This window comes from Lissotriton helveticus, chromosome 7, assembly GCF_964261635.1.
Source record: "Lissotriton helveticus chromosome 7, aLisHel1.1, whole genome shotgun sequence".
NCBI lineage: Eukaryota > Metazoa > Chordata > Amphibia > Caudata > Salamandridae > Lissotriton > Lissotriton helveticus.
The window spans coordinates 764,345,650-764,363,293 of NC_136068.1; the positions used below are offsets into that span (position 1 = coordinate 764,345,650).

Here is a 17,644-nt window from a genome sequence, read left to right on the forward strand (position 1 = left end):
CCCCATATCATTCTCTGCACCATTCTGTGTTTTTCTGTGTGTCATTGTCCTGGAGGGGAGTAACAGATTGCATGAGACATGATGCACTAACCAGGAAAAAACAAACAGGTTGTTTAAAAAAACATTGTGCATGCCCGGAGAAGGCGGTCTATCCTTGCAACCAAGTGCGACTTGCGTGATTGTGCCTAAAAGTGAAAAGCCAGGGCCTACGATGTAGTTTTTAGAGATGAGCTATAATGACACACTCCTTCACATTCAGTGGTTACCTCTGATAGTCACTCTGTGGCACCAAGAGGTGATCTACGATGACTACATTCTCGTACCTTGGGCTACCTGCGGGCAAAATCAGAGGCTCCTGCAGAGGTTCAGATAACCTGCACCCCATTAGTGGTAGCAGGATTTGCCTTGCAGCTGAAGAAGACAGACTTGCTTGCATAAACACAAATTAGCTTTGTTACAGGTTTCCTTCTACGGTCCAAGGTTAGCGCATTCTGCAGCATGGTTACTTTTGAACTGCGATGGTGCTATCTGCTCCAAAGTCAGCTCTGAGATGTGATGGTGACACCAGTAGTTTATAACTGTGATGATGACACGCTGTGTACCATCTTGAGCTGTGATGACAACACACTCTAGTAGAGTTAGTGCTGAGCTGTGGCGATGACACACACTGTAGCACAGTTAGTGCTTCTCTCTGATGGTGATATCTTCTAAAGCACTATTTTTGTTGAGCTGTGATGGGAAGGTTAGTGCTGAGCGGCTGTGAAGGTCACACACTCTACCACAGTATGTGCTGAGCTGGTGATGGTGACACACTGTGAATAACTCAATGGCCCTCATAATATCGGGCAGACAGTCTCCGACAGGCCGTCAGTGGTGGCCCGCCCGATATCTATGGCAATGTTCCAACCCCCGATTACGATACCGGCGGTCAGAGCACAGAGGGCGGGGGAAAGACTGCCGCCTCCGACAGGCTCAAGAAGCCATTGGGGCGGCTGTCGGGCAGTAAATCCTACAATGAAGGGGGTGCCTGCGCAAGCACCGCCGTAGGGATTACGTTGTCCATTTCCCACAGCCCTGGAAAGGCTGTCAGAAAGGGACTTTAGTGGCCCTCTGCTATGTGGCCAGTGGGGCACATGTGGTGCCCCCCAAAACATCCATGCACCGTGTGCCAGGTACCACTACTGCAGATTGCGCTGCGGCCCTTTTCTGGGCTGCAGCACAAGCCGCAATAGTAAAAGGCATGTTTCCGCCCTCCTGCACGGTGGCTTTGTCATAATATGGTTGGTGGAACTGCTGACTACTTGTCAGCCGGTCTTCATGGCGCTACGATGGTGGTCGAATGCTCGTCTGACCACCATTGTAATGAGGCCCTTAGTCCTGAGCTGTGATAGTGAAAAGATCTGGAGCACAGTTAATGTTGAGATGTGATGGTGACATGATCTGGAGCACAGTTACTGCTGATCTGCGATGGTGACATGATCTATAGCATGGTTAGCGCTAATCTCTGAAGGTCACACACTACCATGGCTAGTGCTAAACTGTGATGGTGACACTCTGTACCAGGGACCATGGACCACCTTTTCTGTGTAAATGAATAACTTTAAAATGCATATAGTTTTTGAGGTGCCCCTTTAAAGTTGGAAATGTCAAAATGAAACTCTTCTGCTGTATTTTCTTTCACCTTAACATTAAAAAAAATTATTTTGTAAAAGGATCGTTCAGAATTTGCAGTTTGTGCTGACTGTGCACTTTACTACAGAGTCACAGTAATTCCATAGTGTTATTATGTGCTGCTCTTGTAAAATTTTAATCCACCGTGTTTTTGTGTCTCCCTAGATTTTCAGCCAGGCAGACACACAGGTAAAGCGGTGGCTGTTGGAGTTTGCGTCAAAGCGCAAAGAAGTCGAAGTCCAAAGTGGAATCATTCGAAACAACAGTCTGTGGGATAGACTGTTCTTTAACAGAATACAGGTGAGGCCTTGAGGAAGACTTGTTAAGCGCTCGTGTGTTTTTAGAGATACAAGCTTCAGGGCTGTGTTCTAGGTTTTAATACCGGATTCAGATCTTGGACAATGTCAGCGCTATGAGATGAACACAAAAGCTGGGTAAAGGATGGCTGGATCTTCGGTAGGCTGCGCGGTGAGGGTAAAGCAGTACAAACATCAGGTACTGTACTCTTCTCCTGTGCTCTATTTAGAGGCAGCATGGTGCAACGAGTGAGCCTCTACTCCACACACTTAAAAATGAGTTGCCTCTTTTCTTGGGGAGGGGCTGAATAGCCCTCCAGAGTTGCTAATAAGCTGATCAGTTTCACTCAAAAAGTTTCAAGACATGGAAATTAAAACGAGCTTTTTATAGGATACCTTTGAGACAATGACTAGAAGCATCACCTTGCTGTGAAGAAGACTCAAGAGGGGATGGAAATATGGAAATAAACTCAGAGATTTTAATTTCCTGATAAAAGGAAACAACCAACCATACATTAGAGACTGAAAGGGGGCTTCTGTGGGATGATACTCATGTGAAGAAGTAATTGACCTGACAGGTGGGGCTGAGAGAGTAGACTTAATACAACTTACCTGAGTTTATCATCTCTCTACATCAAAGCAATGCAAGAACAACAATGAACGAAGGCTCTCTAAGGTACGTATGACTGACCATGTGTCAAAAGTGAGAAGGGATGCAAGACACTCTATAACACAAATTAAATCTGCTTTAGAGATGCACAGGTTGGAATATGCTATTGTTTTTAACCATTTTTACCATGGTTGACTGTGGGGAAGAGTCATGTCTCACGAAAGATGATGTCTCAAGTCGATCATGATACCCCTCCCCAACAATGCTAATAAATAACACATTAGACTGTGTACATCAGCATATTTGTTTTTTGTGCCAATGCATTTTTTCAAATGCATTTATTTCCAAGCATACGTATTTAACCAGAACAAGGATGCAAGGGGTTAAATGTGTGTTGTAATGTAAAATCACTTTGAAGAGTCCTAGTGGCTGTTAGGAGTTTTCCATGTGTAAAGTAATTGCAACACACAAGCTGTGAGACAGTACACGTTGATTTTCTCATGTCAGTTTTTCTCTACTATGGTAATAAACTGGAAGCTGACCTCCATGTTTTGGTACTGAACAAGTGCATCATGTGGCCTCAGTGAACGACACTAGTTGTGGGCCTATGGCAATCAGGGCCTTAGCTTTTTACTGAAGTTCTTGTTCCAGAATCTGAATTAGCCTTGAGGAAATTACACTTGGCATAAAAGACCCCACTCTTGTAATTCTGTCCATCGCTTAACGCTGATTGCCTCAGAAACTTATGGAGCTTTGACCCACTGTTTTTGGCTGGTGGCGGCTACTTACAATCTCCTGGTAGACAAGGCCTGGCTGTGTGAAATACTTCTACCAAGGTGGAGACCCCTAGTGAACCAAGTGGGCCAACTCTGTACAGACCTCACTAATAACACATCTACCTTTCAGCATACAAAGCTCAGATAACCAACTGCGTAGGTAGGGTGCTCTTCTACTGTTATCTATCTTCTAGGCTTTGTAGGGACTGTTGACAATCACCTCTAGTTGGAAGACTACAGTGAAGGCTAACGCAGGTTGAACTAGTGGCTCGAAAGCTCACACATTTGTAGAACAAAGCTTCAGGATAGTGGAGATTTTTGTCTATGAATATAGCATAACAATGACTTGGTTGACCTGGACTATGTTAACTTGTGATGCTTGGGAGGTACAGTGCCATTGTATTTCACAAAAATATACCACCCATTAGTGGGTGGCCTGTTCTAACTATGCTCTGTGGTGTTGGCCCTGCAGACTCCCATTGAATAACTTGCTACAACCTTTCGTTCTGCAGTTTTGCAGCATCTAAGTACTATAAATAAATGTTACTAGTTTCCAACTAAATGGCAAAGGGAATTTGCATTTCTATGGAGATCATTTCTGTCAATTTCTGGCAAAAAGCTCTTGCTATAGCGAGCACAAAAGAGTGTTATGAGTCACTGACAATTGTTTAGAATTGTTTTCAGTGACCACTGCAGGTGGCCAATCACCATTTCTATAGCATGTACAAGACGACTGATTCCTCTTCTCAATGCGTAAAGAGAACACAAAAAAAATGGTGGTGAAATAAGGCTTAAAGCAGCCACATTGTGGTTGGCATATTAAATGTAGGACTGAATCGAAAGCGGAATTATCAGTACACCTATTTGTCATACTGGAAGTTAGCCACCAGACCCAAGATCTCCATTGTCAGTTATTACACAAACATGGGGGTTTACTGGAGAATCTCTTCTCACTCCATATTCTGTTTCTGTGATGGTACAAGTAAACAAAACAAGATTCATTTTATTCTTCTATAAACATTAACACCAGTTCAGATGGGAGTCGACCAATCTGACAGTCAACTTACCTGAAATAAGTAAATGTTAAGCTTTTAAAACGTGTTCTGTTGCTACAAAACTCTAGCTAATGTTCTATCTAATTCAAAGTCCGTTAGCTGTTTCTCAAACTGTTCAGGATTTCACGGCATGAACTTGGAGTATAATTGCTCATTAATATTTACACACCTACACTTTTTATTTGCCAAATAAAGTACCCTTTCTCGTTTGGGGAAAAATGTTCTAATTGAAAAAAAATCAATGTTTTTCCAGTGAATTTTAACATACATTTTTTGTACGGTTTTCATTTTCTGAGCGTAATTTGATTAATAATCTTTTTAACCAGAAATGATTGTTTATTTGTTTCTCGCGGAAAATGCTTTGTGGCTGAGAGTCTGCTATTTTTAAGGTCCACAGAAAAAAGAATGAGACCTTGACTTTTGTTAAATGAAAAATTGGCTGGTGCTTCCAGTGTAAAGGAACAGACGGGTGGTGGCAAGGCTACATACAGACCTAAAGCCTCGTCATAAAGCAGACATTTTCTATAAACGCAAAACAGGGAGGCGAACAGCACGCTGGCACGTGTATAGCCTGCTGCCCTGCTCTACGAACCGCTCAAAGCACAGGATAGGAAGAGCAAGTTTAGTAGGAGAGGCCTGAGTGGACATCATTGCTCTCCGACTTCTTCCAAGGTGAAATACCGTGGCACAGGGTACCTGTTGCTGGAGATGCGAGGCTGACAAACAGCATGTTGGGCCCCCATATGTACGATTATCAGAGCATAGGAGACTGTGCCCCACTATTGAGTGCCATAATATTGCACATGTTAAATATTCATGCAGCACAATGAAGTGTTCCCAGGTGCTGCGTTTCACAGGCAAGAATGTCAAATAATGGGGGGGCGTGGCCAGCAGCATGCGAGACTAGACGTGTCTCCCGGGAGCTCCCGGCCGACAACTAAATATCCAACTTACTTTCCACCATTAAGAGCACAAAATCGCCCAAATACTGTCGGAGGTCACCTGGAGGGGGACGAGCGGTCCGGTGCACACAAACGGAGCCGCTGGAGTGAGCTGAACCGAGTGGTAGGCGGCGAGCATGAGAGAGGAGAGGATGCCGGACAAGATGGCGGCTCGGTAAAAGGACGGGGAGGAAGCGCGCATCCATACCGGGCGCTTGCACCCACAGTGGAGGAGGCCCGCCTGAGAAACCTGGGGGGGCCGAAGTAACGCCCGGAGCTGCTGGAAGATCTAACGGTCCAGGATCCGTAGTGAGATTGCGGTGCGCCGGCAGAAAAACTGTCACACGGACGGGAGGTACAGGGTGCACAGAACCGGAGGGCCCCGTATGTAAGCGCCTAGAAGGGGGCGTGAGACGGATACCGGACCGCCAACTGGGGGCGCCGGGGGCAGCGGATAACAACGGGGCGCGAGACGCCCTTACTCAAGATGGCGGCCGCCGCGCCTTACTGACAAGCGGAGGAGAGACCGGAGGTGCCAGCGGCAAGAGTGCCAGATTTCCTGCCCATCGCCGTTGCAGCGTCGGCCCGGGGGAGGTACCTGGGGGCGGCCGGAGCGGGAGAGTCGGAGAAGAAGTGACCGCGGAGGTAACCAGCCTTTACCAAGATGGCGGTCACCACTACAGCGGGTGGCTGTGAGTGAAGGGTGCCGACAACCGGGGGAACGGCGAGGCCGAGGGAGCAGGTCCGCACGGTGGGGTGTGAGTATCACGCCGATACACCATAGGGGGAGACTGTGGCAGAACCCCCCCCCTCACCTCAACTACGCCCGGAGCGGACGCCTGGACACACGGGAAACCACGGAACGACTCACGGGGGTGAGCCCCAAGAGCAACGCTACAGACCACAACCCCCCCCTACCGACACTCAAAACTCTCGGGGGAGAGCGCGGACCAAACGGGGGAGAGACCGCTCACGCGGACGGCTGACACTGGGAAAAGTCACCCGCTGAGCTACACGGTTCACGTTTTGCAGCTCTAGGGTGGTGGGACTGCGACCGTTACAGCAGCACGGGCACGGTGATGATTAGAGGCAACAAGTGGCAGCGGGGAAGTCGCAGGCGGCGCCAACACTACCGAGCCATAGAGTGGGACTGACCCGTGCTCCTGTGGGTGAAGGTGTCGAGAACCAAAGAACGGAACGGGAGTCCTGAGGGAGAGACACACCCAGAGGAGACATTGACGAACCGATCGGAAGGGAGCAGGACGCCCTGCCAGTACAACACTCGGATCGGTTATCCAGGGTCGCGCAAAGTGGGGTCAACCAACGAAGAGAGCCGGTAACGGAGATTGAACATCCGGTGGACACCCCCCCCCGGCGCAACCGGCGCACTGTGAAGCGAACTACGAGGAGGCAACCAAGCCAGATCGGCCTACAAGCCTCGACGCAGGGCGCACCAATAACTCAGCGAAGATGGTGAAGAAGGATCACCCCCCACCCAAGCCCCCCAAACAAGGCACGCTGGACACCTTTACGGCGCCGAAACCATCCAAAGACAACGCGGGTGCCGCAGCGGAGGGAGCCACTGACACGGACAGGTTACTAGCAGCGATCCAGGCGTCTAGAGCGGACATACAGGACTCTCGAGCAGCATTGGAGGTTAAAATTGGGGAAGTGGGCTCGGAGGTCACGCTCCTACGGCAGGACTTCAAGAACCTCTCCGCCAGAGTGACCGAGACTGAAACGCGCATTGGTGAGGCCGAAGACTCGATCACGACGCTCAAGAAAGATATGGCGGAGCTACAGGCGTCACACAAACAGCTACTCTGGAAGGTGGATGATGCGGAAAACAGGGCCAGGCGCAATAACCTCCGCTTCGTGGGATTTAGAGAGGGAATCGAGGGGAACAATATGGCGGCATTCTTACATGCATGGCTTACGGACACTTTCGCAGAAGCCCGCTTCTCATCTTGCTTTATGATCGAAAGGGCGCACAGGGCGCTCCTTGCGAAACCCCCAGAGGGCGCCAGACCCAGACCAGTGATCGCCCGCTTCCTAAACTTCGCTGACAGAGACTTGATATTACGTGAAGCGAGGAAGATGGGCAACATCCGAATGGAGAACACCAACATAATGATCTTTCCGGACTATAGCCAAGAAGTCCAGAGGCAGCGGAGATCCTTCGACTCAGTGAAAGTCAAATTGAGATCATTGAATATGACATATATGTTGCTCTTCCCGGCAAAGCTCAAGGTCGTCTACAAAGACAAAGCACACTTTTTCAACCATCCGGACGACGCATGGGAATGGCTGGAGGAGCGACCGATCCTCAACAGTCGGCAAACGGCAGGGAGAGAGGAACTGGCGAAAGCAGCACGAGAAAAGGCGCGGTGGGACTCACCTCAACGGCAGAGGAGGAAATCCAGGAGACTACACGCGAGATACACGGGGACCCCGTACCAGCCACGCCCGTTGGCAGGCACCAGGAGAGGGAGATCTGAATCGCCGGGGACATCGAGCAGGGCGCACAAGTCACCGATGAGGCACCAGGACCAGGCATGTTCGGAAGGGGAAAGGGAGCGCCTCAGGGACTCAGACAGGAATGATGAGATGTCGGACAGTGACCAACATTCATTGCATCCAGTGGAAGCAGAGATACGACAGCTAGAACTGGACATACCCGATAAGAACTGCAGCACGGTACCGACCACGCAAGATTCCCACTCCTGAGCGTGGAAGAGGTGGACTGCTGGATGGTCGGTCGGGACACGGACATGACACGCAAGTGGCCACAACCCTTTTAGTTGTTGTTTTCTTTTCCTTTGTTACCCTTTTCTGTTTTCAGGAACAGTATATTTGTTAGTTTAACAGTTGTTCCATCGCCTGGACGCAAGCACAGGGAGTGGTATATACCTCGGCCAGGGAACACACCCGGCGTGGGGGATACATCACGGGCTAATACGGGCAGTTATTGTGGGACATAGTTGAGTAGAGGGAGGGAAAGGGGGGGTGACAGACCGACTTCTGCCGACAGCTTGAACCTTGATGAGGTCGAGTCTGGAGGGGGAGAGAGGTGGGGAGGGGGGAGGGAGAAGGGCCAGAGGAGTTGCTACAAGTTGGGGAAGTTGGGGGGGGGAGTGGGTAAGGGTACACGGGAGGGAACACGGTCAGACACATGGAAATCAAATTGGTCACACACAGTGGCAAGGAGCTCCTACAGAACTCCTGAAGCGTTGCACAGTATGGCAGGTACATTAACTACCACAGAAAGATTGCACAGGGGGATATCCATTTTGTCATGGAATGTTAATGGATTGGGGTCCAAAATTAAGAGAGGATTGGTTAATGCATACGTCAAGAGGCTCGCACCGGACCTTATCCTCCTACAGGAAACACACCTGAGGGAGGGACCATGTACATTCATAGCGAGGGGACGATACAAAGTCTTGACACACGCGGGCTACACGTGAGGCGCTCGGGGAGTCGCGATCCTAATTGACAAAACACACCCCTTTACAGTGACGCGCACATGGAGTGATCCACAAGGTACATACGCGGGGATACAGGGAACATGGAATAGAATGCACATGACGGTTGTCTCGGTGTATGCCCCACCGAAACTACAAACACGCACACTCAGAGAGGTGGCTTCTATCCTGCTGGAAACGGCAGACACGATGCAAATAGTGGGGGGGACTTCAATGACATAATGTCGGAAGAACTGGATCGTTCAGGTCCTACACGTAGAGGGGGGACACAAACAGCACTAGCGTCCTATATGGCAGAAATGGGGCTCACTGACACATGGCGGTGGCGACACCCGACGCAGGAGGCATACTCCTTCTATTCAGGGGCACATAAGACCTTCTCCAGGCTAGACTACATTTTCGTGGCAAGGCAATACTTGTCAGAGGGAGATGAATTCACGTACAAGGCGAGGGGGATATCGGATCACTCCCCCCTGTATGCGAAATTGGGGAAGAACACGGAACGAAGGGAGACGGAATGGCGCCTGGCAGCATGGGACATACAAAACCCAGAGATACTACGTGGTCTGAGGGCGGACATAAAAGTGTACGTGGCCGAAAACGAGGGTTCGGTAGACTCCAAAATTACCTTTTGGGAAGCCATGAAACCGGTGTTGAGAGACAGGATTAAAGGGAGACTGAGAGACGAGCGACTCAGGCAGCACAGGGAGGCGACTGCGTTAGAAATGGACATCCTGACGTTGGAGGGAAACTACCATATGGACAAGGGGGGGGGATATACTGAGGCAGCTGCAGGACAAACAGAGAGAGTACCGAGAACTGATGTCTAATGAGGCAAAGACGCAATCCTTAGCAACGTTACACCGCCTGTACGATGTAGGCGACAAATCGGGCAAACTGCTGGCATGGTTAGGCAGAAAAGAAAGATCGGCGCGGTGGGTGACCCAAATCGGGAGAGACGAGGGAGGTTTGGAAACAAGCGACAAGGGCATTGCAGAAGCATTTGCACAGCACTATGAGAACTTCTATGGAGGAAGAGACCTCGGGACAGTGGACGAGGCCAGGCAATATATGGTAAACGTAGATGTTCCATCACTGGAGGTAGAACTCAGTGCCCCACTAGAAGAGGGAATCACTCGGGAAGAGATAACCACAGCAATTAATAAACTGAAAACGGGGAAAACACCGGGACCCAACGGGTTCCCGGCGGAATTCTTTAAAAAAACGGCCGACCTGCTGACCCGTCACCTCTGGGACCTGTATGCCGAAGCCTACGAGACAGGGAGCCTCCCACGAGATTTAGCATTGGCAACCATAGTACCAATCTACAAACAGGGCAAGCCGGTGGAGGACTGTGCCTCGTACCGCCCCATCTCGCTCCTAAATATGGAGGTGAAAGTAATGGCTATGATTCTGGCGGCGCGTCTACGAACGGTCATCCCCGACCTTATTCACGCGGACCAATCCGGGTTTTTGCCGGACAGAGCGACGAAACTCAACCTCAGACGGACGCACAACTGGCTCCAAGAGGTGAAAGATAGGCCGGAGCCGCATTGGTTCCTGTCATTAGACGCTGAAAAAGCGTTTGATGCAGTTCACTGGCCCTTTCTTATGGCGGTATTGGAACGGTTTGGTTTTGGTCCACACTTTCGGAGCTGGATAGGGCTGCTGTACACGGCACCGACGGCACGGGTACGAGTGAATGGATGTCTCTCGCGGGAATTTCGAATAGGGAGAGGCACCAGACAAGGATGCCCGCTGTCGCCCCTGCTCTTCACACTCACAATAGAAATATTGGCGACCAAAATTCGACAAAATCCCGAGATCCATGGTTTTACGGGGGGTGCAATAAGGGGGTCTCAGGAAAAAATCTCCCTTTATGCTGACGATGTATTGCTATACATTACGAACCCCGAGGTCACGGTAGGGGCGCTGTTCAAAGAATTGGAGGACTTCGGGGCGATGGCGGGCCACAACATCAACTGGCATAAGTCAATCCTATACACACCGCAGGGAGCAGTACAGGGGATAGCGCTACCAGATCGCCTACTCACCACTGTGGAGGGGTTCCAATACCTTGGGGTTTATATAACAGTGGACGCGAAGCTCTCATTCCAGAGGAATGTGGGTCGAATAATGAAGGAGGCGGTGGAAGACATGACCAGATGGAGGCAGTTGCCGCTCACCCTCTTGGGGAGAGCGGCAATGTACAAAATGATCACCCTACCCAAATTCCTCTACGCACTTCAAAATGAATACTATCCACTCCCGACTACCACTATCACCAGAATCCACGCAGATCTACGCTCATTTATATGGCTAGGCAAACAACCACGCATCGCACTTCAAACGCTCCAACGACACCAATATAGCGGAGGGATTTCGCTGCCGAACCTAGAGGCTTATTACTGGGCGGAACACCTGACTCCCATAAATGACTGGCTACATGCACCAGCGGACCACCCCACGTATGCATTGGAAAGGCATAAACTGTCAACACACAATATACTTCACTATCTATATGGCGGGAAGACAGGGAGAACGCTCTTGCCCGCTACGGTGATTACACTCCGAGCGTGGACTAGGGCTACGAGAGCCACCGGGTGGGAGGGGCGGCTAACACGTCAGACTCCACTATGGCACTGCAAGTGGCTCACGGAACTGCAAAAATTGAAAGGCTTCACCAGGTGGGATGACATAGGGATATCCACTATTGGAGATGTGATCCGGAATGGTGAGCTGAAGTCATTCGCAATGCTGCGGGCGGAGTTTGGATTACACCACACACAACAATACAAACACGTACAGTTAGCACATGCTTGGAAAGCGCAGAAGATATCACTACAAGACATACCGGAATACTCACCTCTAGAAGGGAGACTCCTACAGGAACAGATGGCACATCAGGCAGTATCCCTCACATACAAAACACTCACAAATAATATGCTGGGGACACTGGCGAAACTCAGAGGTGTGTGGGAGGCGGAAGTAGGGGAATTGGAAGACCTGGACTGGGAGCTAATACTGATGCACCCCCGGGAGGTGGCCATTAAATCACGGTTACGGCTGATCCAACTGAATGTGTTACATAGGACATATTTCGATAGGAGGCGCCTCCTCAGGATGGGCAGGATAACGGACGCCACATGTCTTCGGTGTAGAGCAGAGCAGGGTGATTTTTACCACACCATCTGGGCATGTGCAGTAATACAGGAATATTGGTCCCACATTTTCGCTGAGCTGGGGGAGGTACTGGAGATAGAGTTAACACTGGACCCGAAACTAGCGCTCTTGGGAATGGTAACAGAAGTAGACCTGCCCCGCCCACTTATCACTTTCCTGGTGCTGGCTCTAGTAGTGGCCAAAAGGGATATTGCGAAATACTGGGGGGTGGCAGAGAGCCCGGACATAGAGGAGTGGAGGAGAGGGCTGGACCTCTATATGGCAGCAGAACGAGTGACATACAAGGCTAGAGGGTGTCCCAAAAAATTCCGGAAGGTGTGGAACAAATGGAGACAATATCACGGCCTAGAAGTGGGGTGAGGGGGGAAACACATAGAGGAGTGGAGGGCGGAGCGGGGAAGTGGGGACCACTGGATAGCAATGAGGGCCTGAGGGAAGGCGGTGACAAGGAGAACCTGAACTAGCCACACATAGGGGGTGGTCGGCACAGAAAGGGGTAGGGGGACAAGCTACTGTGCTTTGTCTACGAACGGCATCGAGGAATAACTGACTCACCGACAGAGGAAAAGTGGCTCTGACTGTCTTCCCTTTTTAGGGGATACAACTATACGTCTATTGATATGTAAGGGGGTGGGGGGGAGGGGGGGAGTTGTTGGGTAGAAAACGAAAAGCAGGATTGGAGGCTTACGGGTGGAGCGCGTTAGCCTTAACACGATTATGCACTAAGTGATGTGTCTGAAGTTGCCGCCCAGCCCCAGGGATGTGGGCATGAAGGCTGTGGAAAGGTGACATAATGTATATGTGATGTGATGTCCGGGGCTAGCGGCACGTGTGTCCTTTCTGACCTGCACAAAAAATAAAGTTTTATAAAAAAAAAAGAATGTCAAATAATACGACAATAAATCACCGTTCTCCCTTTCCAAGCTGAAAAGTCGACATGCTGCGTCTTCCCCTCTACATAAAGTTTGCCAGGAGTGTCCCACCTGGCGAATGGAAGAAACGTCTGGGTGTGACATGTGTGTGCACGTCACATCTAGAAGTCCCAGTTTAGACTGGTTGGAACTGGGAGTGAGCCCTGCGTAGTTGAAGTGCACGCGCAGCACGCCTCATTGTGACAGGAGGGCTCTTGCTGGCAGCCAGAGGTCACTGGCGTTGTGCAGCTCCACACTGGACAATTCAACCACAATACATCGACTAACCCCGGTTGTACCCTCGCGCCCGGCTGCTTTGGGTGTGACAGAAAGTCGCATTGTTGTTGCAAGTGATTACAGTATCCCAAAATGTCAGTTGACTTCATTCGTTTGATGTGCAGCGCTCGCTGGACAAACTGCGTAATTTGCCTATGCTCATTGCGTAACAGACTGTAAGCAACTAGAACACCTCGCGTTCCCCTAGAGAGAAAAATATCAGTAAGTTATAAGGACTCTATTTATACGGAACCTGTCTTTAATGAGAGGAAGTGCCAGGAATAGGTCTTGGTGACACATCCGGTTGTCAGGGCTCCCTGCTCCACATCTGCATCGTCTGAAGCACCCTCGCGAGGCGCGCACAGTGACGTGCACGGTATTCTTAGCCAGCACGAATTCCTGCTCCGTTAACTAGTGCAGCCTTTACTTGACACTAATGACGCTCGACAGAGGATGGAGGTAAACGTGGTTAGAGGAATGGCAAACAATTGTTTGTGCTTTGTTTCGAATTTTATCAGTGTGAAAAAACATAAGAGAACACAAATTTGCATCAAGCACGAAATACATTACTTGTGAAAGAAAGGGAATTATCTGTGAAAGATGTCACATTGTCATTCTTGTGTGCGCTTCTGAGCCTGCTATATGGATGTGTGCATTGTAGATACTTGTAAATAGACAAATGGCATGGTGTTCCAGGCTATGCTATTGTATGGTGTGGCGCCGTGGCCAGGGCGACTGACGCTGGAATATGGGAACCACGGTTCGATCCCCGGCTCCGGCGGCAGGTTAGCCCAGCACCATGTGACTCTGGGCAATAGCTCGCTTAATCTTCCCGACGGCCCCCAGCGCCTAGAGACCCTTACGGGTGATTGTGCGCTTTACAAATGTGGACTTTACTTTATGGTGTGGCAGGAAAGATGTCAACCTAAGGACCACCACTGAAATAGCTTCTTCCAGACAGGCTGCAGATTCCGAGACTAATTCAGAAGTACGAGTGACTCACTAGAGCTCAAGGTTCCTCGCTGCACAAGTAGCCATGTTTTTAGTCCCTGCAGATTTAATCATGTAGGTCTGACAGCCATCAGTCAATAGCAACGACCGGAAAATAGTTCATCCATGTATATGAGTTTTTGGACTCTGGGACAACTGCTAAAAGTTAAAATGGTTCACGCAAGATCAAAGGAATGAGAAGGCAATCTTAAAACGACATACAAGAGTCGTACTGTCACCTTTACGTCAATCCGCTTCTGAAAGGTTAGGGTCGATACTGGTGAATCTTGCCTTCTAATGTTCGATCGCCAACACAAGTCACAAATCAGGAGCCCCCTCTGGTAATCATCCCTAGAGGGATAATAACTGAAGAAGTAGTGGCTTTGTAAGGACCTCGAGTCAAGACAAATACTCCTCTGTGGCTTGTAAAATGGGTAACAGGCACAAGAAACTGCATTGAATTCACCACCACCATGATGGGTTTGTCGGTGAGAAATCCAAGTGGAAGGGGCAACGTACCCATTGAGTTGGGCCATAAAAGGCGACAGCCAACAGAAACTCTGGTTTTTATTGTCTTTACTTGCAACCAAACCACTTTTATGGTCTACGACCGAAATAACGTTTTATGATGAAGCAACCAAATAGTTATTTGTGACCAAACATTAAGGGCCAGATGTAGGTAATTCCTATTTACCGACTCTTAAATACCGACTCATACCGAATCGGTATTTAAGAGTCGGTAAATAGGAAGGAGGCAGATGTAGGTAAAATATTACCGATTCTGTAAGAGTCGGTATTTACCGAATCTGTAAATACCGATTCGGTATTTCACATTGATTCCTATGGGCCTTGAAGCCCATAGGAATCAATGTGAAATACTGATTCGGTATTTACAGATTCGGTAAATACCGAATCCTGCAAGGGTGCAGGGGGTGTCACTTTGACACCCTCTAGCACCCCAAGTACAGACATGTGTGCCATGTGGCACACAGACATGCCCTAAGGGCATGTCTGTGTGTCACATGGCACAGGTGTGCATGCACAGGTGTGCATGCACACCTGAATTCGGTATTTTACCACCCAATAGGATTGGGTGGTAAAATACCGACTCTTAAGGGCCTGTGGCACACTTAGGTGTGTCACCTACATATGGATTTACAGAATCGGTATATTTACCGATTCGGTAAAATACCGAAGTGGTAAATTTACCGAATCGGTAAATATACCGATTCTGTAAATTCAGACCCACCTACATCTCAAAAGCCAAATACCGTCGGTAACGGCCGAAATCGGCCGTTACCGACCGGTATTTGGCGACCTACATCTGGCCCTTAATGTTTTGTAAGTCTTGTGGCATAGAAATAGGGAAATAGGTTGCCTGTGTTAGCTGAGGTGCACAATGCATAAATAAGTAAATCTTTAATCATAACTATTTATTTACAATTGCTTGATTTTTGAATTACAAAAAACCCCAAAATAATTTAAAGTACAGCAACACTTGAAAGTCTGAGTTTATTGAATACAACTTTAATCTCCATATATTACCTTCCTTTAACATCTATACCTTTCCATGTACTTATGTATCTTTATATTTATTACTTTGCTTCCCATTCAGCATATCCAATGCACTACCCTATATCTCACCCTATATCTTTCGCAATATATCCTCTACCTCCACTCTGACTCATCTTAAACCTCATTCTACTACTCTTTCCAATGCACTACCCCTTTTCACACCTTATACCTCTCTTAATATGTCTTCTACCTCCACTCTCACACTCATCCCAAACCCCATATCACTACTGTGATCCCCAAATTAACCCTTTATAGACTCTTCTCTCCTCTTCCCCTCCTTACATCATCTCATACCTCTTTTACTATTCAGATCTCCCAAACAAATCTTTCTAAACACTTCCCTCTGACTCTTCGCCCCTCTACTTCCCCTTTACTCATCCAAAATCCGCTCCTTCTGCTATGAACTCCATTAAAAAAAAAATCTGGACCCTTTCCCTTTTCTATTTCTCCACTATTCCTTTTAAATCCAAATAACAAACTAACATGTCCACTGCTCAAGTAAATTTCATATTTCCCTATACTAATTGCCAACTAATCATGTTTGGGTTTCGGAGTATCGTGCTACCTGCCGAAAAGCGCTTCAGCATCTCATCAGAGGTTGCAAGCGCTATATAAATGCAAACCCTTCACTCCACTATCTTTTTTCAATCCAAATAACAAACTAACATATCCACCGCTCAAATTAAGTTAATATTTTACTATACTAATTCACTACTAATGCTTTTTGGGTTCCGGAGTAGTGTACTACTCACCGAAAAAGTGCTTCAATGCCTCGTCAGGGGCAGTAAGCGCTATATAAATGCAATTACAACTACATTGAATAGTGCTCTCCATCAATTCACCAAAAAGCCCAGTTGCAGGTAAAAAGTAGAAGTGTCAAAGTAGCCAAAAACATTGTCAACTTGAAGGTTACAAAGTATTTTAAATAGTTATAAAATGCCTTAAAAAGTAAGGTTTTGCGTGATAAAAAAAATCTGCAAACCCTGCTCTTTGAGGGACAATTTGTCATGCAAATAAAAGTTGTTGCTGAAAAAATCTCTTTGAAAACATTTTTATTTGGAGATCCACTTATGCAGTGAAAACACACAGCGCGATGAAAAACAAAATAAGTTTACATAAAACCTGTTTCTTCACTGCCGGAGGCTCCAGGTAGAATTAAATGTACTACAGAACTAGTCTGCACAGTGGCATAACTCACCTGCCAGCAGGTGCCAAACACCAGCATGGCTAAAATAGGCTTTTAAGTGACATCATGAGCAGGTGCTGCAGGGTTGGGACAGAGGACAAGAAGCTTCCCCAGCCCAGCAAGTAAAAGTGCACCATGAGCATGTTCACCAGTGACTCCAGACTCTCTCCCTTTTCCATGGAATACCAGATCCGAGGGGAAAGGTTGTTTTAGTTTAGTATCTCTTGTTTTTGGCTTAGGTTATTCTTTGTTACCTCTTTCTGGTCCCCATTACAATGACCCAAAAACAATGTCGATTAGTCCAGTTGGATAAGATATCACATACATCCCTGACCGAAGTGAAAATCTCTTACATGTACCAAGTAAATACTTTATAATGAATCTCTGCCTCTTGGCCTTCCGTCAACAGTGCCACAGTTTCGGCTGGTTTCATCATGCACCTGCTCTATGTGGGCAGAACATATATTAGTCCTGCACGGAACATGTATTATTCCTGCACAGCTTAACTTTTTTATCTGGATATTTTCAAGTCACGTCAATACCACTTATTTCTTCAGTGCCCAAACCCTAGTCCATTACCTTACATTTTGCTTCTGTAATGATGGGGACTAATTCATGCCTATAAGGGAACGACCACTGAGTGACGGGGGTGAGTGGTTTGGAGGGGTTATTTTAACTCGGTGGACTGA

At 48.1% G+C, this 17,644-nt stretch overlaps 1 protein-coding gene across 2 annotated transcripts in view; it reads left to right on the forward strand.

The window, feature by feature from the left end:
- Positions 1-17,644, forward strand: part of ACSL6 (acyl-CoA synthetase long chain family member 6) — a 465,401-nt gene that overhangs the window by 358,631 nt on the left and 89,126 nt on the right. For both annotated transcript variants that reach the window (XM_078653126.1, XM_078653125.1), the window contains exon 13: positions 1,837-1,971. In XM_078653126.1, the coding sequence (XP_078509252.1) occupies positions 1,837-1,971 (135 nt within the window). The remainder of the gene's footprint in view (positions 1-1,836; positions 1,972-17,644) is intronic.